At 38.9% G+C, this 23,768-nt stretch overlaps 1 protein-coding gene across 2 annotated transcripts; it reads right to left on the bottom strand.

Annotated features, from left to right (window-relative positions):
• On the bottom strand, nt 1–23,768 carry ift88 (intraflagellar transport 88 homolog). 2 transcript variants are annotated; one of them, XM_008281598.1, is made up of 26 exons: nt 23,608–23,768; nt 23,293–23,355; nt 22,914–22,973; nt 22,098–22,151; nt 21,888–21,951; nt 21,479–21,548; nt 20,918–21,008; nt 20,396–20,500; nt 19,696–19,798; nt 18,604–18,950; nt 17,827–17,897; nt 17,270–17,356; nt 16,612–16,711; nt 15,967–15,972; nt 14,788–14,874; nt 14,005–14,191; nt 11,837–11,945; nt 11,509–11,659; nt 10,303–10,418; nt 9,734–9,786; nt 9,568–9,633; nt 9,353–9,459; nt 7,067–7,139; nt 5,524–5,571; nt 1,682–1,789; nt 1–820 (listed from the first exon to the last, which is right to left on the bottom strand). In XM_008281598.1, the coding sequence occupies exons 1-26, from the start codon at nt 23,728–23,730 to the stop codon at nt 699–701; spliced, it is 2,571 nt and encodes an 856-aa protein (XP_008279820.1). In that variant the 5' UTR covers nt 23,731–23,768; the 3' UTR covers nt 1–698. The 2 variants fall into 2 exon arrangements, with proteins under 2 accessions (XP_008279820.1, XP_008279822.1); XM_008281600.1 differs by lacking the exons at nt 5,524–5,571; nt 15,967–15,972.

The following is a 23,768-nucleotide window of genomic DNA, read 5'->3' as shown; positions in this document are numbered from 1 at the left end:
TTTTCTTCTTGATATGAGAAAATACTTTCTTTTTTATTATATAACAAGCAACAAAGATATGAACAAAGAATAAATAAATATTATAGTACAGATTTTGATGTGAATTTTTTGGAATAAATACAAAATGTAAATGAAACAGGTCCTGCAATGGATGGATTACATGTGTTCAGTGCATCATGCTGATGGACTTTCCAGGCTCACACATGGAAACATACAGTGCATTTAAAAGTATCAGGATGGTGATATGTTTTTCATTTGTTTGGCACTGAACTCCAACACACTGGGTGATAGTAAAACGTTGTGGGAACAGTATGTCCACAAATAATTTCTACACTCAGATATGAATATAAATACAATCAGATTTCACCTCAAACCCAGAACTGGACCACAGAGACACAACAAAAAGTGTCCAAACATGTCCAGACTGCACTGTAGGTGTTTTTCTGCAACATGAACACGTATAAATATGTAGCTTTAACAAAATTATCTGTTTTTTTTAATAGAAAGTGACTCAGATGACCAGACTGTGAGGAGGAAAGACATTTCACTCGTTGACTCTGAAGAGTCTCTGGACCATCTAAAGATCTGCAGATCTGAGTTTTAAATCGGTTTTGTGGTGAGGCTTTGTGTTCTTGCTTTACGAAGGTGCCAAAAGAGAAAATGTCCTGATGTGCAGTGAAGGACGAAGGTGGAAGCTTCTACTCTGGCAGCAGGTCGTCTCCCAGCTCTTCATCTGCAAAGTCGTCGTCCTCAACTCGCTTCTTGGCTCCTGTCTTCGGTCTCTCCATCTGAGGCCCGAGTGGGTCCACGTAGGAAGCATCTACGCACAAGAGGAACACAACGCTTAGCTTGTAATCACTGTCCTGCATTCCTACACACATTTCATAAAGTAGCACTTTAAAGTAAATACATGTGCTCACTGATGAGAGATTTTTGACATCAGCTGTCTAAAGATGATTTTATATATATTTCAAAAAAAACTTTAAATTGTAGTTGAACTGTGCTTTATGTCAAAAATACACCATCACAAAGCTAAAGTGTTGTAAAGGACACAAAGAAATGTTTTATTCTTGGAATTAGTGGCTCGAAAACAAAGTCTTCTGTCAGCCTGCTGCCCTTTATAATCCATACAGGAGAGATGATGAGATGGATAGCAGCTGACAACACAAAGTGGCAGATTAACTGGACACATCAACAGTTGAATTAATGTACGTTTGGTAGGTTAGTATTCCAATCTAAACATCACTCATTTTACTTCACAGATGACAGAACGCCAAAAACACCAGGGTGAAAAAAAACCTATGCAAACTGTCCTCTTGTAGCTTCCAGAGTTCCTTAAGATGCTCCAACGAGTCTGTGGTTCACCTTCAATATTTTATAAAAGAGTTCAGTTGGAGTGTTTTTTGGTTTGTTTGTTTTTGTTCTGTTTTTAGGGGAAAAAAATCATAAGCTTAAGAAGGTTAGTAAAATGGATTTTCTGATCATCCTAATCTCAAGGTTGTTGGAAAATGAAACCCTGATTCGTCTGAACTTCAGTGATTCAGATAAAAGGATTTCTTTCAATAATTCTTTACCAAAGGAAAATGTGTTTGGCATTCAATTATTCTCAAGATATATTTTCAGGCAGGCGGTTTATGTTGTGTAATTACTACTTAGTAAACTACTTAAATAGTTTCCTCACCGAGTTCTTTGGGGCTGCTGGCCTCGTAGGGCTCATTAGAACCAGGGAGGGACCTCATCTTGGCGCTCAGACGTTCTCCTTTAGTGCTGCTGCTGCTGTGGCCGCTGTCTGCACAAAACACACATGCAGCCACACATACAAAATGAATTAGAACCTTTTTACTGCATCTGCCATAATCACAATCAACTGTTCTGACGCAGTTAAAATGTGTTTAAATGTTCCTCAAAGCTGAACGAGTTCATGTTGCTGAAGTCTAGCAGCACAGTTTTCAACCTCAGCGGTGCATTTAGTTCTGTCCTGCAATTCATCAAATATCAGCGGACCGGTACCATTTGTGATACACATAAGTGAATTTAAAAAGCTTCTGTGTTCAAACTGCTGCTGTCATATGCTGTAACAATTTCACACCCAACTAGATTAACTCAAAAATACAATGAATGATTGGTGATTTGTCTGATGATTATTTTCTTGGTTAATAGATTAGTGGGCTGCCACTATAGCTCAACTGGTTAAGCTGGCGCCCCATGTACTGGGGTTATAGTCCCTGACACAGTGGTAGTGGGGTGTCCAGGTTCCTCCCCCATTCTTCTCCCCACTTTCCTGTCTCTCATATACTGTCCTGTCAAATAAAGGCCAAAAAAAAAAAAGAACCCACGCTGCACTGGGAGAACATGCAAACTCCACGCAGAAAGACCCCAGGCGTCCTGACCAGGATGCGAACCGGGGATCCCCCAGCTGTGAGACAGCAGTGCTAACCACCAAGCCACCGCGCAGCCCCAAACTACATACATGATTAGCAGCTTGCAATTAATTTAATAGCGAAGCGATCAAGCGTTGTAGCTCTATCTGACACAACCCTACAGCACCACACTTAATGTTCCAAACGTGGTGCATGGAATTGATTGTAAATGATCGATTTTTAACACAGCTAAATATCCAGTATAATAGTGGATGCTTATGGAGGAGGTTTTCAAAACAACAGATTATGATTCTGTGGTTTCCAATGTTTGCAACTGGTTTTATATTCTTTTGTTTGCAGTAGGTTTGGTAGCTGATTAACTAGTTTCACTTGACTCTTACTGTAGTATTGGAGCAATACTGCAAACATACCAGAGATCAGCCTCACAAACTTACTTGGATACTTATTTTCGATAAATATGGTCATGTTTATGTGTTTTTTACAATTGCGCCCACAATTTATTCTATTACCTGACCTACTTAACTGAATCATAGCAGTTACAAGATGCCATCCATCTCCTAAAATATAATAGGTATCACATCTTTCTAAAGGGTTCTTTAGCCAGCAGCTGAGCAACAGCACCAGCTCGGCTCCTTGGCATCGTACACTCAGCTGGTACTCTTCATTGGATGTAATGAATATGCTGAAGAATGTGCGTGTGTTCCAGGCTTAAATGACGGCTGACACAGCGCTGTAGTGAACTGAAGGTCAGACATGATTGCAGATGGCAGCAGCCAACATCTGGCTGCCAGGTAGCCTTGGAAACTGAGGAGATCAACGGCAGAAAGCTGAAAAACAGGAAGGAGGCCCGATATTCCACGTCCCCTCACAGTCCCAAATATTTCGCACGAGGCCTCGCAAGCTGCTGGCAAACTGAAACCTGCGCTGGAAAATTGATTTTTTTTTTTTTTACTCCCCCATTCCCGTTGACAGTCTCAGCGGCATTTCTCTTTTATAATACACAACTGGGAGCCATGAATGAGAGGAATGACAACAGGTTGGAAGAACTTAGAATTAATTGTGTGCAACGGTTTCCAGTATTATAGTCGCAATAAATAACTTTAATACACCTCCAAAGCACAAATAACAGTAATATTTCTCTCCCAGGAGTTGATGGAGCTGTTGATCAATACAGATGACAACTTTCTGGCTTTTACAGCTCCCTTTCCTGCTAACACCAAATTCAAAAGCAAGAACACACAAGCATATAAAAGGGCCAAACAAAGCCTGCAAAAAAAACATAAATAAACCCACAGAAACCTAGCCTCACGTGGTTTCTCTATTTGAACCAAGGAAAAATACAACATATAACATTAAGGGGACAAACTGAGGATTCGACACACTTCTCGAATGCTCTGCAACTGTGTTTTTTGTTGTTGTTGCCAGATTCACATTTAACACTGACGCAGGTTTGGATATGTGAGAAAACAAACTTTCAGACTGCATGTCGGTCGTGAGAGAGCTGCAAACCTACACACCCTCTTTAAGCACTGTACAGTTTTGCAAATACGCAGACTTTACAGGAAAGATGGAAAACTCTCAGGTGCACTCAAGGTTTTCTCAAATATCTGAAAGACGTTTGGGTAATCGGTCTCCTCCTCCTCCTGTGTGAGAACGCTCAGTGCAAACATCGACCACAATCTCACATCACAGCCGCCTGTCAGAAGTGTTTCGACCACGATAGTTAGATTTCGTAACTTGGGAAAACTGCTCACGGTCACTCACTTCTGCAGTGTCAGTTTGTTTACTCAGATGGTTTCAAGTGTGATTAATGTTGCGATAAAGAAATTCTAATGTTGCTACGATGAAATTAAGAGCAAAATCTGTTGTTTTGGTGTACTGACTCATTGGCAGGTCTTGGGGTTGTGCAGTCAAGAGCAGTTTAATTCTTCAGCATTTTGTTAAACTACAGATTTATAGAGGTCTGAAATCCCCTCTGGATGACAACAACAGATGAAACAAGCACGCCTCAGTTATTATAACAATCTCCTTGTCTGAGTAAAAATGGCTGGAAATACAACCTGCATGTTTCACCTTTTTATCTTCTAAGTCTTACGTACCTCTCCCCGAGTCCAACAGTGGACTGAGCTGTTTAGACTCTGGGCAGCAAAGCGGCAGCAGAGTGAGAATACAGATGAAGACAGAAGAGCCAGAGAGGCAGGCGGGCAGAAAGACAAACAGAACAGAGTTGGACTGAAAATAGTTGAGTGCAAAACATAAATCAGACAGAGAGAAGCAACTAAGTCCACTATGTGCAATGAGTGCTCATGAGAATTAATATGTGTGTGTGTTTTAAAACCTCCCATGTCTCACCTGCTTTGACATCATCTGATGTGCCACAAGAACACAGGAAAATAATCGATGGTTTAGTTTAACAGCTTATATGGAGATATGAGAGATTGAACATGTAAGACAATATTTAACAACCTTAAGTAACTGTTCTCTTTTTTACAGATCCAATTACTGGCTCTGGCACTATTAAGATAAAAAATACTGAGAGATCCTGACCTAATTCAACAGAACCCAGAGGAATAATGTAAGTCTTGGCAGGGTGAAGCAGCAAGTACAACAACAGGTGCTATACATATATATATTTAACTACACTACAGGATTCGACCACAGACTTTCAGCTGCACAGCAGAAAATGTTTGGGCCTTGTTACAGTTTTGGCAACTCTCTAGTTTGTCTGGATTGCATTTGAAATTTGCTGATGGGCCAGCTTTCCAGTATTAGAGCCAGTGTGTCTGTATTTGTTGTGGGTCTGTAGTGAAGGAGCGCTAACACTGTGGAAGTTCAGCCTTTTTGGTGTTTCTTGTGGCCGTAGGCTCGATGTGTTCAGGGCTCCTTATTCTACAGCCTTTTCCTGAGGCTACATTCACATTCCACATGGACCATTTTGTATTCCAAACCAGTATGGATGGTTCATTATCGTCAGGGACAGTTAATCTGACCTGCTGGTGGCTACTAGAAGAGATTAGGTGTAGAGTTATAGCCACATGTCTCAACAGTTCCTTTAACACACTTTAAACTTCTAGTATTTATAACAGAACACAACTACGACCTTAACTCTAGTCCGGCTTTAGTGTGGTGTAAAGAAATATACCGATAATGCTGGACTTCTTAGGGGAGGTGAGGACAGGTGTGGAGATGCCTGCTGCAGCATGTGTGAACAACAGAAAGAAGGAAGAAAGAAGTGGTGACACATGAAGAAAAAAAAATGCAATGGAGAAAAAAGGTGATGATGTGACAAACATATGGTTTTGATTCCAAGACCAACTATTACAGGCTGTATATTGTTTAAACCTCCGTAGCAGCACCAAAACAATACATTCTGATGCCATGCTTTGAGGAATTTCAACATATTTTTGAACCTTCTTTTCAATTAAGAGAAAAAAAGCAAACTTCTCAAATGTTAAATGTTGTTTCAACACAGAGCTTTACCTAAATATAATTAAACCCAGTCTAAACAACACTGCGCAACCTGGGCAAAGTTTAATATGATGTTTGGTTCCGTTTTCAAAACACTGTGCTACAGACACATTTAAGGTGGTGCCAAAAAGTACTGAGGATTGAAACACAGGCATATCCACAATAATACACCTCCTCTAAAAAGAATTCTCCCTCCTTGGAAGTGTTTCTGTTTTACTGCTTTTCAACATTGATTTACAGTCAATATAATTCTGCATGTTTGAGAAGAATTTACAAATCAGCTTTACTCCATTCTTCTTTGCAAAACTGCTCAAGCTCTGTCTGGTTTCATGGGTATTATGAGTAAACTGCAGTTTTCAAGTTTACCCATAAATTCTCACTTGGATTGAGATTTGGGCTCTGACTCGGCTGCTCCACAACATTCACCTTGTTGTCTTTAAATCCTGTCTGTGTCGCTTTGACTGTGTTCTTCAGGGTAAACAAATCTTCTCCCTCTCAGTTCACAGTTCTCTTGCAGAGCACATCAGGTTGTCCTCCAGGATGCCCCTGTACTTTGCTGCACTCTCCATCTCCATTTCAATATTTGTGTGACTTCTAGCACAAGTCAGCTGCACATGTGTTGTATTATGTGAGTCACTTTAAAGAGTCTGAATACTTCAATCACTTATTTTACGTTTTATATATTTAATTAATTTATATTAAATGGTCTGCACTTATATAGCGCTTTTATCCAAAGCGCTTTACAATGTGTTTCTCATTCACCCATTCACACACACATTCATACACTAATGGTGACAGAGCTGCCATGCAAAGTGCTGCCTGCCATTGGGAGCAACTTTGGGTTCAGTGTCTTACCCAAGGACACTTCGACTGTGGAGGGGCGGGGGATCGAACCACCAACCTTACGACTGGCGGACAACCCGCTGTACCACCTGAGCCACAGCCGCCCATTACTTTGAACAAATCTGTTCTCATTCTGATGTGGAATTGATCATGAGTCAATGTTGAAAAGCAAGAAAAGGAGAAAACTTTTAGGGATGGTAAATGCTTTTTATATGCACTCAACCTGATGTTATCCAACATGTTGAAGATTTGGGTTTGTAATCTAAAAGATCTCAGATATAAAGACCAGACAAAGTGTAGGTGATAGCTGTAGAGTGAATACGGTTTTACACTAGACACAGTAAAAATCTTTTATTTCATTGTGACCAACTCACCAGCGCTCCCTGCGCTGCCCTCTCGTCCTTCTCTCCGACCTCTCGCACTGCCCTCCCGGCCCGACTTCACCCTCTGCAGGAAGCGAGAATAACAAAGAAGAGCGGAGAGGATGATTAGAGAGAATAAGATGAAATTGGTGACAAGGACATAAATAATTTAAATAATGGAGAAACTGAAAACTTAAATCAGACTAGATTTCTGATGTAAGTCTCCAAATGAAAGTCTGCCTTAAAAATTACATAACAAGAAGCTAAACAGAAATAAGCATGGGATGTGGAATTTGACATTAATTTCCACTTTGTGTGGAATAAACTTGGCTGGAGTAAATTACAAAAACAACCACGAGCAGTTATTGATAAAAGATGAAGACGTAATAAGGGAAACATTTTTCAGAAAAAAGGATACAGGAATTACAATGAAAAAACAAGTAAACTTAGCGTAAACACAGCATCAAAACAGAGCCAGGTCGTTAATTTAATGAGACTTTATATATTAGTTTTTACTTCAAATCATTCTCTCATTCGTCATCCCATACACTATGCAGTTATATCAGCTGGGTCAGTTGTTTTTCCATTGTCATTCAGTTTGGATTTAATTACTGAGTCAACTCTCTGGCTCTGTCTGTCACTCTCTGTACGATTGTTTTGCTGGTCCAACTGCGTCTCTGATTTAGGGGCAGCTGGTTGTGATTTGACGAAGTTATCCTCTTAATCTGTTCCTGGCTCTAATAAATATCTCCATAGGACAAAAGGAAACATCTCCATTACTCTTCAGAAACTGCCTGACCTTGGACCACCTTGAGTTGTGGCTTACAAGCCTGTCATGCAGTTTGGGTGTGGACCTTTATTTTGAGAGACACCGTAGCTGTTATGTATTACATCCTTCAGGATAAAAAATGCGTTTCAGGATTAAATTAAATTACGCAATATTTGGGGATTTTAGGTGATTTCTTATCCAGATTTAAGTCAGAGCTGGACGTAGTGAAGGTCATAAATCACACATATGATTATCATATGAATATTCCTGTCACTGCAGACTCACCACTAAAGGGGAAATTCCCAGTTCAAGGAGAATTCCATTGATTTTACTCACCAGAGGTCTTGGGGAATACAAAAGTTGTATAGAGCATTTTGTGGCTCCAGAGAGATGCACAAAATACCTAAAAGTCTGTTTTGTTGCATCGATGTTCATCTGTTTTATTTAATGTCTTCATCGTGTGTTTGGCAGTATTAGAAAAGTGCACTGTTAAATCAGTGGAGTACTCTCAAGGCAAACCAATCTGATACAAGCAAATCTTGCTTTCCAATGCAGGAACACACAAATGTCTTGAGTTTTTCAAGGTTCAGATCGATAAAGAAACATTAGGCTTCATTTCCACCATCAGAGAATAAGCAATGCTTCATTTCCACCATCAGAAAATAAGCAATAATCACCCTGACTGATGATATTTAAACCACTAACCCCTTATCCAATTCATTCAGATTCGTCAGGTGACACCAAACAACCCAAATAACTGCATCAGCATTAGGCCTGCGAACAACTAGTTTAATGCTAAAGCTGTTGAAAGAGCGCAGGATTAGTGTCAGCCAGGTGTTAAACAGCTGTATAGCATCTGCTCTCTCTGTCAACGCTGATGGTCTGATTCATGGAAACTCAACAGAAGAGAAAAACAGCTGTTTTTCATGCATTTCTGGATATGCAGTGACCACTGAGCCATTTCGCAGCATGTTTTCAATCAGTGTGCTGGAACAGGACAGCAGAACGACATGACATGACAGAGGTGACGAAAAGATGATTTATGAAAGTTTTGTAATGTACAACTGCAGATTAAGCAGGTTATTTAACAGGCAGCATAATGGTAATATTGCTTAATTGTACCTTATTACAAGTGGATATTATGAAAAAAAGGCTTCTTAAATAGGGCTTACTGAATTTTAATCTCAAGCCAAAGTATCAGATTTGTACCAGTTTGCCTTTATTAATAACTTAACTAATTTTATACCCATCTTTGGCAAATAGCTCTTTCTGAATCTTTTTTTTATTGTATTTTCTCTTAATAAAAAGCTCTTTTCTGCGTCCGTTTGTCCCATGTGCCTACGATATATCCAGGAAAAGCAACCAGACACCTAAATCAGTGTTGACATCAGTACTGTAAAAACTATCAAGAAGAATCACCACAAGATTGGAGATATAGGTGATTGGTGTTTACTTACATGGAAACGATGCAAACTGCTGTTTTAAAGGGTAGCTATAAAAGTCTGACAGACACTAGAGACACATCATACCTGTTCTCTGATCTCCTTCATCTTTTCTACCTTCTTCAGCTTGGTGGCGTAATCTTGAACTTCCTTCAATCCCATGTCTGTGCACAGCCTCACCAGGAAACGCAGGCCTGGACACAAACACATGCTTTTTATTGTATTTACCCTCTTGACCACGGGGTCATCTGCCAATTGTCATAAGTGCTGTTGAAAATTATGTAAAAAAACGGGTGAATTACATTCTACGTTTTCTGGAAACTTGCGGTGGATGTCTTTGTAAGTTTCCAGAGCTTTCTGGTAGTTTCCTGTAATGATAAAAACAGGCAAAGCAATAACTGCATTCTGCTGGTTCACCGTTTTTTCAAATGAATGAAAGGCAAAGTGTGTAAAAAATGTCATTTATACCACTTCTTCTGTAACAGCTTGCTACCATTAGCTGCCACTTCACCTGGGTTGGCCTGAGAAACACAGCAGAAAGAGGTCAAGTTAGAATGAACACATAAAACAATTCATAGCCTTGCATTCAACTACTATGGATTGTCTTGTACACATTGTTGTATAACACAGGAACAAAAAAGGAGGACCGTTTCAGTTGGCTTCATGTTTAACTAGTAAATTGTACTATGACTAGTACTGCTGCTTTTGAAAACGTTTACCTGCAGATTCAAGATAATTGGCTTTGTACATACAGGTTTGGGGGTTTTTTTGCCTAAAAAGAATGAGTAACAATTAAATTGGACACCTAAATTAAATTAGCCCTCTACTTTGAGATAAGAAAAAGGTTTGTGGCTGTTCATCAAGTCAGAAAAAACATAGAAAATTAAATAATTTCACTGATATTTCCCCGATGATACGAACAAGACTGAAGAACTCTTGGGATTTGCTTCATAAGTTTTATATATAATGTGCCAATTCTTCATCGGTCCATATGGATTGTTACCTATCATACTGTTATCTCCTACTCTGTCACTTACTGGATGAGTGTGGCTCTTTCAAAGTACTGAATGGCCTTCTCACAGAACTGTGTCTCGATGTAATAAGCCCCAAGCCACTCGATCACGTCGATGTTGGAAGGGAAGTACCTGAAGGACTGAACAGCAACACAACCCAACATCAGAGCACTTAGAGGTAACCAGGCAGGTGTACGACAAAGCAAATTTGACATCAGGCTGTCTTTGTGTAAGCTGCCTCAACAAAACCTAAAACCCCCTTCAGAGATAAGAGGTATCATTGCTATCCTCGTTATCGTCTTCAGATTCACATAAAAGGGGATATTTAAAGCACCACACATCTCTTCTTCTACACAAAACTAAAGTGGAGGCATACAGCCTACTTCAGTTAAGGGAAACAGGTTGTAATAACAGAGAGCTACAAACAATATAAAGATGCATTACAATAAAAAGAGCTGCTACAAATGGTGTGAGAGGAAAATTGGTAGAAAACTGTTAACCAAGTGCGCTCTCAATTCAGCCCCTTATCTCTAGCACGAGAGCTGCACATTAGTGCTGTTAAAGTCTCAACATGACATTTAAGAAGTGCATTTCGGTCTGACACTGTCTCATAACATACGAAGAAATCGCTTTAGTTTTTAGCCAAATTAAAGTGAAATTAATGTTCCTGACTGAACATTCATTGTGAATTGTGTTAATACACAATGATCCATTTTCTAAACTGTCTAGCTGCAGTACAGGAGTGTAAAACAGACTTGGCAGCAAGTCAGGATCATAAAAACATACTATTTCTGCATCATCAGCTAAATACATGTAGGTTCCCATGGCAATGCAATGCATACAGTGTGCAGCACCACAAATGCACGGCTTCATTCGGCGAGACTACTAACTTACAGCTCCACAGGTTTGCAGATGAAACAAGTTCTCTCAGCTGAGAATCTATATCACTCATAGAGAATCATCCAGAAAGTTATTATCGAAAGGGAGACACTTCACACAGTCAATTTAAATCTGAATCTCTATACAGAACCTCCTCCTGAGCAGGGTAGCTCTGCAGGATAAGTTACCATGGTGATCTAGCAGGTTAAAAGAGACAACACTGCAACACTTAAAACGCTTTAACCTCAACATACCTCTCTAACCCATTAATCTTGCTTCGTAGTGCACAACCTCAGGGCCGAAAAGTCTACCAATTAGAAAAACATTCAGATAGAAGAACCTTTAATGTACCTCATAGTAGTACTGGAAAGCCTGGGATTTGTCCCCTTCCCCATCATGCAGCTCTCCCAGTTTTGCCAGTGCCTGGGGGTCAGTGGGAGTTACACTGATGACCTGCATCAGCCACTCGATTGCCTGCTGGGGATCTTCCAGAAGCTCATAGCTGAGACCAAAGTGTCAAAGGCCAATAAATGCTCATATGATCATAAAAAAAAATATGCAGGTTTAAAATCACTAAACAAACACTTTCCAGCAATGTCTACTCAGGTAAGTTCTTTAAAAACCTTTTAAACCACACAGCCAGTCACATTCACAAACATTCATTTTATCAGTAGGATACAGGTGGGCCAGCTGGTACATGACCTGGGCACTGTTCCTCAGAATGGCATGAAGCTTCAGGAAACAGTCCAGTGCCTCCTCCAGGCGATTCAGTCTCTTATAGGTCAAACCTGTAGCAAGGTGATGAAAAAAGGCAATCAACTTTGGCTCTATCGCCAGTCTAGACACTTTGACAACGCCACAAGCAGCGGTGGGTTAATGAGTTACATTCACTCCATTACATGTTATAAGGTACTTTTTTCAGTAAAGTGTTCTTGTTAAAGTATTTTTAATACTTTTCAATACTAATAGGGCAGACAAAAATCTTTACTTTTACTCAGTTATAGTCATCACACTGCTTTATTTTATTCTTCAACCAAGGTGAGAGCCAAGGCAGAGGCATTTTCATCTATTTGTCGCTTCAACTTTAAGCTAGATTACGCAAAAACTATTAAGTGGAATTTTATGAAACGTGGTAGGGAATTGGAGGAAAGACAAAGAAAAAACCCACAAAAATTTGGTGCTGATCTGAATCATTTTCTTTAAAACTGACAGAACATTTGCTTTGGCGGAAAACTGCACTCTCCAACTGCCCTTCTAGTTTGTTATTTTATGAATTCATGTACATACCTCCTGTGTTATCTGTAATGGAAAACCTAGATTTTGCTGGTTTACTGTATTTTACTGCTGACATTACAAGGTGTGTCAGAAAAGTTCCAGGACTGGTGTCACAAAAGATATATTTCGAATCCAAACTACAAACTACAAGTTTTCCCCTTTGAAGTAAGCCTTCTCTGCCACGTCGCCATGCACTCCTGGAAGGAGTCACAGCCATCCTGATGTTGTCCACGTCTTCTAAACGGGTCCCCTTGATGACCCCCTTGAGATTGGGGAAGAGGAAGAAATCCCACGGAGCCAGGTTGGGTGAGTAGGGAGGTTGCTCCAGCACGGTAATGTTTTTCTCAGCCAGCAACTGTCAGATGCTCAGGACATTGTGAGCAGGCACGTTGTCATGGTGAAGCAGCCATGACTTGTCCTGCCACAACTCTCGCCTCTTCTCATGCACTGAACGAAGCAAATGCTGCAGGATCTCTTTGTAGATGTGCTGGTTGATCATCTGAAGGGGAAAACTCGTAGTTTGGGTTTGAAATATGTCTTTTGTGACACCAGTCCTGGAACTTTTCTGACACAGCTCGTAGGTATTTCATTTCATATATTAACAGTGCACTCTCTCATGTGAAGGTTTCCTTGTTTGTATCAGGTGACTAGCTTGGCACCGAGGCCTTGAAGTGCACAGGGGGCTTTATCTTGTCTCTTCAAGGACCACACAAATAATTCACAACAAGGCCTTGGAGCACCTTGTTTGTGTAACAGTTTGAAAAAAAAACTGTGAGAGACTGACATTCACCTTTTTCCCTCTGCTGGAAGACAAATTCCGCTACAAGATTAAGTGTGACTTTATACCTTTGGCTCTTGAGTTCGGAAGGCATGAGTCCCAAAAGCTTACGTATGTTTTACTGCAATAAATAACTCAGAAGGACACTTTGCGCATTTACTCCTTGTAGAATTTCCACAACATTATCCTTTTGCAGCCACACCCATTCATGAAGCTACATGGGGAGATTTAGAAGGGCCGAGCATCCATGGACTCACTGTTTTCTTTTTCAGCCATCAGAGCTAAAACAGCACTAACAGCTGATATTATATGGTCTATATAACAGACCACAGCTCAGAGTGCAGCGAGTTCTAGTTGTCAAAGTAGGTTTAAAAAAACAAACAAAAAACTTTGTTTCATCATTCAATTTGACCGACATGATTTAAACCTGCTAATAAAATCAGGAACAAATAGAAACAACTGGTTTGTACAACTTTGAGCCAGTTTTGGGTTTTATAACAGCTGCCACTCATCATAGCAATGACTCAACATCTGACCTGAAGCAACTTTGTTTTTAAACTCACTGAGCAGATGCATAAAAAGCAGATGGGTGAAACATGTTCGGGTAAAATTATGATATTTCTGTCAACACATCATTGGGATCGGGGCATTAACACAAGTTAACATTATTTGAAACACTTCCTAAAAATACTTGCACATGAACTTGCAGTCTCCTGGAGTGTCTGTGATGATCATAACTGCGTGTTAATGTTATTGTGCTATAAATCAACCTGTGTCATAAAAGCAGGCATTACCCAGGTTGTAGAGGGCCTCAGTGCACGAGGAATCATTCCTCAGTGCTTCTTTGTAGAACTCTGCAGCCTTTTCATAGTCCTGTTTGACAAACACTGTGTTGCCCTTGTTGATAAGTGCTGCGGGGTTGTAGCGGTCAGCGTTCATGGCGAGATCAGCATATCGGTCAGCCTGATCATAGTCCTTCTCCTGTAAGAGATTTAAAGTTAGAGAGAGGACACAGAAAATGAAGACCAAGCTCCTCTTAAAGAGATGCTTGAACAAAAAAACGGGACAAAATTACATCACTTATCTGAGCCAGAAACTGTAGAGTTACAACTTTCTGGCGATCTGTACTATATGTGACATATGGTTTCGTGTAAACCAAATCCAAGAGTGAGTCAGCTGTTGTATTGATTCAATCGTTTTAATTTTTGTAAACCAAATAATTCCAAACTTTTGTTTACCTTTCTTATGATCTATGACATTATAACTGTATCATACTGCACATAAGACATTTTTGAGTTCTGTTTACTTCTGTCCATGGTTGTGCTTTTTCCATAGAGATGTATGGCTTTAAATTTCAGTAAAAATGATCCCACGGTGAGTAAAAATGTGACAGAAGCTAAAAACACCCAAAAATGCTTGGGGTTCAGAGTGTAGAATATATTTGACAGCAAACATTCACATATTTTGTTCTTATTATTTTAGGCATTAAGCTTTTTTAGGAAATCCAACCTATCACTTTTCTTTATTTGTTTGCTATCTGATAGTTTAATGTTAATTAGTAATTAAGGGACTCTTACCAGAAAATAGAGGAAAGAGAGATTAGTGGCTGCAGCGCTCTTCACTCTGCTGTCCTTCTTCTCGAATGTCTTCAGTGTTTCCACTGCCTGTAAAAACATCGTAAAATACTTAAAGAGTAACACTTGGTACTGTTTTTGTGCTTAGTAATACAATATAACCAAATACAAGCTGATTTCCCCAGTACATAACACTCCTACAGACATAAAAATCTATTATATTATTACGATGCAATGTGATTGTTTGTTTTTTTTTTACATTTCATACAATTCCCGATGAAGCATCTTGTGTTTAGTATAATTTACAGTGAGCCCTGTGTCACTAAATCCTCCGTATATCAGCAAATATCAAAATGTGCAGTGAATTAACAATTAGGAAAAGAGACTAGTGAAGGAATCACCATAAATACAAAGTAAACATTGCAATTTAAATTGCTAATGCTGACTAAAAATACTGACACTTTGCTAAAAATAAACACTGGCAGGTATTTACAGCATTTTTCTATGTAGATTCTTGACTATCTAAAGATTTAAATGAGAAAAAAATACATAAATCATCTGAATAGTTAATATAGAGATTTTTTTTTTCATCAGACACAGCTTTGAAATGAAACTTTAAACATTTTATTGGTTTTATGTCAATGTAAGTACATTCATTATATACTGGGGAATTTTTCCAACAATATTATTGTTTTAAAGTCAGCATTTTGACAAACCACCAGCTAGGCTACAGCTGCACAGATGATGTAGGTTATATAACCACCAATGTCTGCAATATGTGTAAAAGCACCACACACATGCATGAGATGTAAAGCCTGAGAACAAAACACGTTCCTGCTGTAGTTCTAATGTTGTTCCTGGAGACAGTCAAGCTGCTCCGTGTCATCAATCCTGTAACGTTAGCCACAGAGCGGCTCCACTGACGCAGCTGCATTTCCTTGACAACTCATTGGTTTATTATTGTTAAAGAAAGCACTAAGGTTATAATTTCCTTTCTGCACAAAGATTTTCCTTACTGGTCTGTGGGTTTTAAACCAACTTTTCCAACTTCTCCTGGCAGCGCCATTATTTGGGAAAAAAAAGGCATGCTAAAGTAGTAACATGTCAAGGAGGGTAAAAAAACAAAACAAAAACAAAACAACACAATCTAAATGTGAAGATGGAAACAGAAGGCACACATACCTCAACCTTAGGCATGCAGATGGGAAGGAAACAAGACAAAAGCAAGAGAGAGAGAATGGAGGGCAATGAGAAGGGGAAATGCTGAGTGTGATGCTGCTCGATTCATAACAGCCTTTGCACGAGAAATCTGACATATAATAACAACGTTGGCCAAAAAGATGGAAACAAAAATCTATATAAGATCAGGTTACATCTCTCCAAAGGGAAATACCACTTTTCACAGTTTATATGTGTAAATGCTACTCTAGCACGTTATTATTTAGGTGCCCTGTTCAGTTTTGTCACTAAATTTCAAAGTAAATGGGCGCCCCTAAAGCTCACCTGGTTGAGCGGGCGACCCATGAACAGGGGCTATAGTTCCCCGACGCAGCGGTCATAAGTTCGACTCCCGCTCATGACAGTTTGCTGCAGGTCTCTCCCCCCTTTCCTGTCTCACTCTCTCACTGTCTTAACTAATAAAGGCCAAAACGCTTGAAAAAAAATCTTTAAAAAAAAATAAAAAATTTCAAAGTAAACTATCAAGAACTGAAGTTTGTAGTTCACCTTCCTCTGCTTCTACTATGGTCCCAAATTACCCAGATCAGAGGAGTGAGATGTCAAATTAAGTGGTATTGCCCTTTAAGTTGTTAAGACAAACACACTGACCTGGTTAAAGTCCTTCTGTCTGAGGTAGGTGATAGCTTTGTTGATCTCTAGATCGTTGGCAAGCTCAACATACTGAGAGCTCTTCACCATGTCCACACACCTTTAAGAAAAACAACCATACATGTGGGGCCTTGATCCAACATATTGAATCATTTGACAGTCAATAATAAAAAATAGAAAGTGCATAAATATAGAACAATCATTTAATTCTGTATATATCTCAGGAATAAAAAGGGCTCATTTGTATTGTGCCTGTGAGGTGCATGTGATCTACTGGATACTTTCAAAGGTAATCAACAAGCATTAGGTGCCGTTCTTATTTATTCTTAAAGCTGAAGAATTAAAGAGCAAAGAGAGCCAAAAAACACTCATATATATGAAAAATCATGTAGTTTTACTGCCAGTCTGCATACTTGGCTTCTTTAGGAAAATGCAATCAAGCTAGTGTGAAGACAATTTCATACATATTCACTAGAGCAGAGAGAGCCACAGGATATCTGCCCCAAACTACTAAAAAACAGTAAAATATCAACTTACTCCAAATTGTAAATCACATTTAACGGTTTCCATCTCCTTCTAAGACCTTTCTTTGAGCTATATACAGCTGTTAAAATGTTAAGATGGAAAAAAAAAAAAAAAAAGCACAACAGTAACAAACCAGTCAAATCCAGTAGCGAAAGAATTCTCGATGGCTGGAGCGATGAGCTTGGCTGCAGTCATGATGTACTTCTCAGTCAGAATCTTCCTGTGAAGAGCACAAAAGGAAAACTGAACAAGACATAAAATCAGGAAATGAAAGGCACTACAGCCACATATTAAAGAATGAGAATAATTTGTACTGCCTCAAAAAGGAAAAAAAAAAAGTCCAAAAAGGCCTCATAAATTCCGTTCAAATTTTTAAAAAACTTAATTTGTCCCCTAGGGGCAATTCAAGGCACGTAGAGCAGTCTGACACAGAACGGTAGTAACAACTGCACAACAGTAGTGGCAGCCATGTGGTAGTTAAAACAGCACAAATACATTTTAAAATTAAAAATGGAATATGCTGAGATACGAATAAAGTAAAATATCAATAAAATCAATTTATGATTGCATTTTCTGTTTGATTAAAAAAAAAAAAAAAACAGTTGAATTTACTGTAAGAGTATAATGATGAGATGTAGATTCTGTTGGTGTTTTTGTTTCGGTGTTTGTGCTGAGTGAAAGTATTCTTACAGGTCTCTCTCCATCTGGTGCAGCTTATCGTTCTTAATGGCCTCAATGACCATATTTGAGTTGGTGTCATCCTGAAAGAGGCAGTAAAAAGGTTTATTTCAGTGTATAAAGGGCATCACATTCAATGATCTCCAGCAATTTACTGTAAATATATTAGCATTCTGTATGTGGAAGATAAAAGATCATTTCCCTGCAGTCATCAACAGGAGAATTTGAAGCATTTTTATCCACTTCTCAACAATTTCAGTCTTTTGGGGACAAAAAGACTCTTGACCAGCTTTCTATTTTATTCTAGGAGTCATTTTTCTCAGACTTTTGCCTGAAAATGACTGACTGTTTAGCATATGCAGTGATAGCTATTGCAGCTAACAAAATAATAATAATAAATAAATAAAAAACAGATAGAACACATACAAACAAAAGATGGACAGCAACACCCACAGAAAGACATCACAGTACTACGCACACTTTTGGATAACGGACAAGTGATCTTGGCAACTTGTTTTTTTTTGTTGTTTCACCTCTCATCCACTTCTGAGGTATTCAAACTCCCCCGTGGGTCATTACTCACCCAGAAGTCACATCAATCAAGGTGTTAATGGTGGTTAATGCCCTCAAGAACCAAAAAGAAGTCCAGCTGTATTCGACTAAGGCAGGATTACCCTCAACTGAGTGACTGAGAATCTACACAGATAGATGGGCAGATAGCCTGTTTGCTAAATGCTATAAGTAGCCGTGTGTTTACAATTACAAATACAGTCCACTACTGTTACTCACATTAGTTGGGATGTACTTGTCTTCATCATCAATTCCCAGAGGAACAGAGATGAGCTTCTGAAAGGCCTTCTTCATCCTTTCTCTGTCGCCGATAGCGTAGTAGCACAGGATGAGGTTGAAGCCTGTCTTGATGTTGGGACTCTCACTCATGATGTGCTCGAAGGATGTTATGGCATCAGAGTACTGGCCCATGCGGACAAAGACCACCCCGATATTCTGCATGATCTTGATCCTCATTTCCTTGTGAGTGTTGGAGATCTGATCCAGAGCCATTCGGTAGAACTTAATGGCTTTCGGGTAGTTTTTCTGTTTGAAGTAGATGTTGGCCATGTTGACTTTCAGACGGCCTGGTGAAGCAGCACATGTAGTTTTAGTGGAAAGCCACAGGACAAGTGATACAACAAATAATGTGCTGTACACAAGTCAAAGAAGTTATGTACGTAAAAATATATAAAATGTAAGTTTGTCTTTCTGCAACATTGCTAACTATAGATGGTCTTTAGGGTTGCTTTACAGTCTCAGAAATAGTTCTAAAAGAAGGCCTTTTTGGACATCAGATTTTATAGATTTATACAAATAGTTGTATAATGAATGAACAAAGAGAACAAGAAAGAGAAACACAACAGCTGCTTCCTCTCTGACATCCACACAGCTGAGCAATTACAGCACGAAGCAGAAATGGTAAGACACATCTCATATACATTAGAAAGATGTGGTGAGGGAGTTTCTAATGTTATCCAACAATTCCACAGATCAGGCAGAGCATAACTCTTGCCTTAGTTCAAGAGTCTGCGTCCAGAAAGCTGAATGACCAAAGACTCTGTTCTAGCCACGGTTATACTTCACATAAAGATGTGATAGCAGACTGCATCTTAGTCACATTATTTTTCTAGTTACCAATCTTTCTTCTGTTTTTCTGGAGGATGCTAATAATGGTAATGTAAACTACAGTGCTGCACCACAATCACAGCAGTTTTTTCACTTTATTAAAAACAGGATTTTCTGGCCTGCTTGCTTAAGTGGGGTCCTCATGAGAGCTGCCACACTAAAAAACATCTGCGTTGAGTGCGATGCTAAGTGTTTTGTTTTTACCTGCATTACTGAACATCTTGTTCTTCACAATGACCTGGTAGCTGTTCAGGGCCTCTGGGTACATTTCATTGTTCGCGTACTGGTTGGCAAGGTTGAGCAAGACCTGGTAGTGACAGAAACATTAGATATTTCTAAATTAAATCCTAAAAAACAGACGGTGAAGTCAGAAAGTTATTCACGGAAACAAACTTCAAATTTAATTTGTCTTCTGTGAGCTGTGCCTGCATAGCTGAGCGGTTAAGTTCACTGTCTCAGGCCAAACATGTGCCCCACTTGCTGCCAGGTACTTTCTACTGTGTCTCCTTGTAATGCGAAAAGAAATGAATTCAATGTGAATGACAGACGTAAGAAAATATTCTACATATATCAACAACAGTAAATATTAGGTTTCAAATATCAGTCCCACAAATGCAAGCAGCTATGGCTTCTCTCTCTTTAGCCAACAAACAGATCCGAATGTAATACAACTACAGGGCAGCGGCATTTTAAATGAGAAGTGCAACTTTAGAATGTCTTCAACAGAAAGCATTTTGCTCTTACTAAGCCACCACAGTGAAAAATGCAAGAAATCATTTGTTTGAGAAGAAATAAAAAGACGTTTGCATGAGGTTTAGTGAAGTCATGAACATTTACAGAGCAAAGGTTCAGTTAATTTATCTCCCGTTTTGAACATCCACTGACACACAGGAGTCTGACTTACAGAGTAGGTGAGGTCTAAATTGATGTGGTCTGCGTTGCCCGACTGTTCCCTCTGCTTGACCAGCGCTCGCTCCTTCTTTCCTGCTTCTTTGGCTTTTTCAAGAGCCTGTGGAAACACATCACACATACACACACATACATAGATTATAAGTAGTGACACAAACAGCTGTGTCCAAAACAAATAACAGTGATGAATGCCCTCGATCATGATGGGTTTCATTTGTGCTTCATCTACAAACTCAGATATGTTGCAATAATGTTCTAGTACAGTAAGCTAACCCACATATTAAAAAGCAATGAAAATAGGAAAAGTGACAAAATGTTGGTGTTTAAATTTGGCAGAAATGTAATACGTTTCTACTTATACATTTGATACACCATATATTTAGTCCAATGTGATGACGTGTAGAGCTGATGCACTAAAAAATATATTACAGTTTACTGCCTCATTTGGAGGCTCTTCTCTCTAAGTCCCACCAGCCAGTATCAATAAACAGCTTGTAAAAGAATGACAGAGTCTGACCAGTTGTAAGGCTCCTATGCTCTGTGCCATGCAACTCTCTTCTATCAGGTCATTCACTTTTTTCTCCAAGATCTTGATCTTCTCCTCTGGCCTGCAGGACAACAACACAGAACAACAAAATGTGAGATAATGCTTCTTGAAAGTGCAGGGCTTCTTCCAACTGCTTAGAGAAATTATAGGAATAACTACATGTTAGATGAGGAGCAGGAATATTGCTTCTCTATCTGAGAGAAATTTGTATTGGAGAAAAATGAAGTCAGTCCCAAAAACATGGTTTATAATATGCATAGTACATAAAGGCAGATATCAAGCTGGAATTTACTAGTTATTAAGGGCCAAAAATATGTTATCTACCTCAACTGACTTATATTATTAGTTTGACTGTAAAATGTTAATCTGTCTTGTTGCCTAATATTCGCTTGTACATTTTCTTTAAATAAAAAAAATAAATAAATTGTACTGGTTGAAATTGAATAGATTCAATGTCATACCTATAAATGCTTCTGTTTAGTTGTTTTCCTCACTGAAACAAAAAAATCAGTTTAAAGATTGAGAACTCACGTGTCCTCATTCTTTGCTTCAAGTGGAGGTGCTGGGCCCCTGGACTGGCCCAGAGGGTCAAAGGTCGAGCCTGAAAATACAAATCATTCCAAATATCACTCTAAAAGGAATATCATATTGTTAAATTCATTAAAATATAATAATGAAAACAGGAAACCTTTAGTTTGGCTTTTGGAAAAAAAAAAAAAAACACTCCCTGTTGCTGCACCAAGCATTATCTCTACAACTGTGCCTATTCCAAAAGAAAAACTTCCACAGTGCAGAGACAGTAATAACACAGAGCCACAGATTCACAAACTAGGCCCTTATTCAGTTGTTACCCAAGTCAGTAAAACACACAAACAGCAAAAGTTAATCACCAAAACACTGCATTAGGCAAATACCATTTTTGGGACTTCCTTAAACTCACCACGGGTCAGAGAGGAGGTGTAACCTGCTGCTCTGACAGCAGTCATTGGTCGGGCTGCCCCATCCTGTCACATTTGAAAATGCCAATGAATTACAAATAAAAAACATATATATGGATGTATAGTAATTTCCACAGTTCTACCTACTGTGTTATCAGTTTTAAGCAGTATATGAAGTTACAAGGAGCAGCTAAATGATCAGTTCCTCTCACCTGCACAGCTCCTGTCACAGGTCTGCCCATTGAAGAGGCCATAGGGATCCGAGACTTTATGAAACAACAAGAATAAGACAAGTAAAGACAGCTCGTGAGTTTACTTGATGTTCTCATTTTCTTTGAAAATATGAGATGAAAACATGCTCATTAACTATATATGACGAGTCTTCCATGTCTCTGCACTGATTATTGTTTAGGCTATTTCTTAAGATGATTTTATTTTATTTTTTTTTTTATTTTGTTGTTATACGTAGATCATGTTGAAAACAATTATTGTCTTCAGCTGCAAACTGCCTACCAGTAAATTAATCTGTGTACATGTGATACAGAATTGCGTATTCATGTCATTTTAACATAAAATGTGTACTTTAAAGAAGGTCTGTAGGAACGAGGACTGAACAGCTTGGGGAAAATATCTAATTGTAATTTTTCTGACCAGTATCGTGGTTGGATTTTTTCATATCAGAATTTTTTAAATCAAGCTTGACTACACAATTGATTTAAAACACGTGGAGAATTACCACAAAAGATATGATTAAAAAAAGCACGACTGTCACACGTGGAGGACAACATGAATTGGTAAAGCCATCGTCATGACAGTTTAAACACTGAATCAGACATGCTGCATCACGTTTATCCTAAGGTTGAACCTTTGTAATTTGCTAATCGCATTGTTTTAACTTTTGATTTGATATCAATTGATTCTTAACCCTACCGGACAGCAAAATATTAATTAGCTGTCTCTCTTTTACAAGATGACTTTAAATGTAAGCATCAGGTCTTATTCAGAATAATCCGTTTCATTGTACTTACTCCAAAGGAAGAAGCTAAGGGCCGAGCTCCAATGGCGGTGCCAGGAAATTTGGCAGTCATCTGGATAATCACACATATGACATATTTCATGAATATTGACAAATAAGTGCAAACAGGTAGGCTTTGGTCACAGTAAACATTTTGGCTAGTCAGCAGGAAAAGGACAGGTGTATCTCATAACATTAGAAACAACTGCATTCCATTTAGGTGAGGTGGTTGAAGGAAGTGCAGTCTTGCTCCCAGTCATGACTTAACAGGACAATAAATGAAACTGAGCCTTCTTTGACAAAATTTGCCTCAGCTATGCTTTTCCTCCAATGACAAGCTCAAGTGCCTGCTGTGAAAAAAATCAGTGAAGTAGAGTATAGCTGATACATACTGGAGGTCTTCTTCCATGACTTGTTCTTACTGCTTGCTGGAAGCCCACATCATTCTCCAACTCCTTAAAATGGGACAATAATTAGTCTTTTCACACCATTCATCAAATGCAAAAGCAGATGCTGCACCCGCACAGAGAAATCATTTTGTAAAAGCAATTTCAGTCATTTCTGTTGTCGTTTGCTACATCACTACCTCCCACCGTATGTAACAATAATAGTATGTATTGCACATTTGTTTGCCGACAGCTAACATTAATTGTCAAGTTCTAAGCTTGCTGCTAACATTAGCATCGGTTAGTGGGCAATGAACTCACCTCGGAGTCAAATGTCGGATTATAGTCATTGTAACCCGAATAAAGATCGTCCTCCTCCACAGCCAAATGCACATTTTCCATTTCTCTTTCTTTAGGGACGTTGTGCAGTAAAGAAATGCTCATTAATATGGGAAACAAACGATGTCAGGGAAACCGCAAAA

This window comes from Stegastes partitus, unplaced genomic scaffold (genome assembly GCF_000690725.1).
Source record: "Stegastes partitus isolate 25-593 unplaced genomic scaffold, Stegastes_partitus-1.0.2 Scaffold238, whole genome shotgun sequence".
NCBI lineage: Eukaryota > Metazoa > Chordata > Actinopteri > Pomacentridae > Stegastes > Stegastes partitus.
The sequence above is the reverse complement of the archived record's forward strand: the minus strand, read 5'-3'. Positions and strand labels throughout refer to the sequence as shown.

Coding starts and splice junctions, on each gene's coding strand:
- ift88 (XM_008281598.1), bottom strand. CDS start 23,730: ATGAGCATTTCTTTACTGCACAACGTCCCTAAAGAAAGAGAAATGGAA. Junction 17,898..18,603: donor ACAAGTACATCCCAACTAAT/GTGAGTAACAGT, acceptor TGCCTCTTTCAG/GATGACACCAACTCAAATAT. Junction 9,460..9,567: donor GTTTCCAGAAAACGTAGAAT/GTAATTCACCCG, acceptor GTTTGTGTCCAG/GCCTGCGTTTCCTGGTGAGG.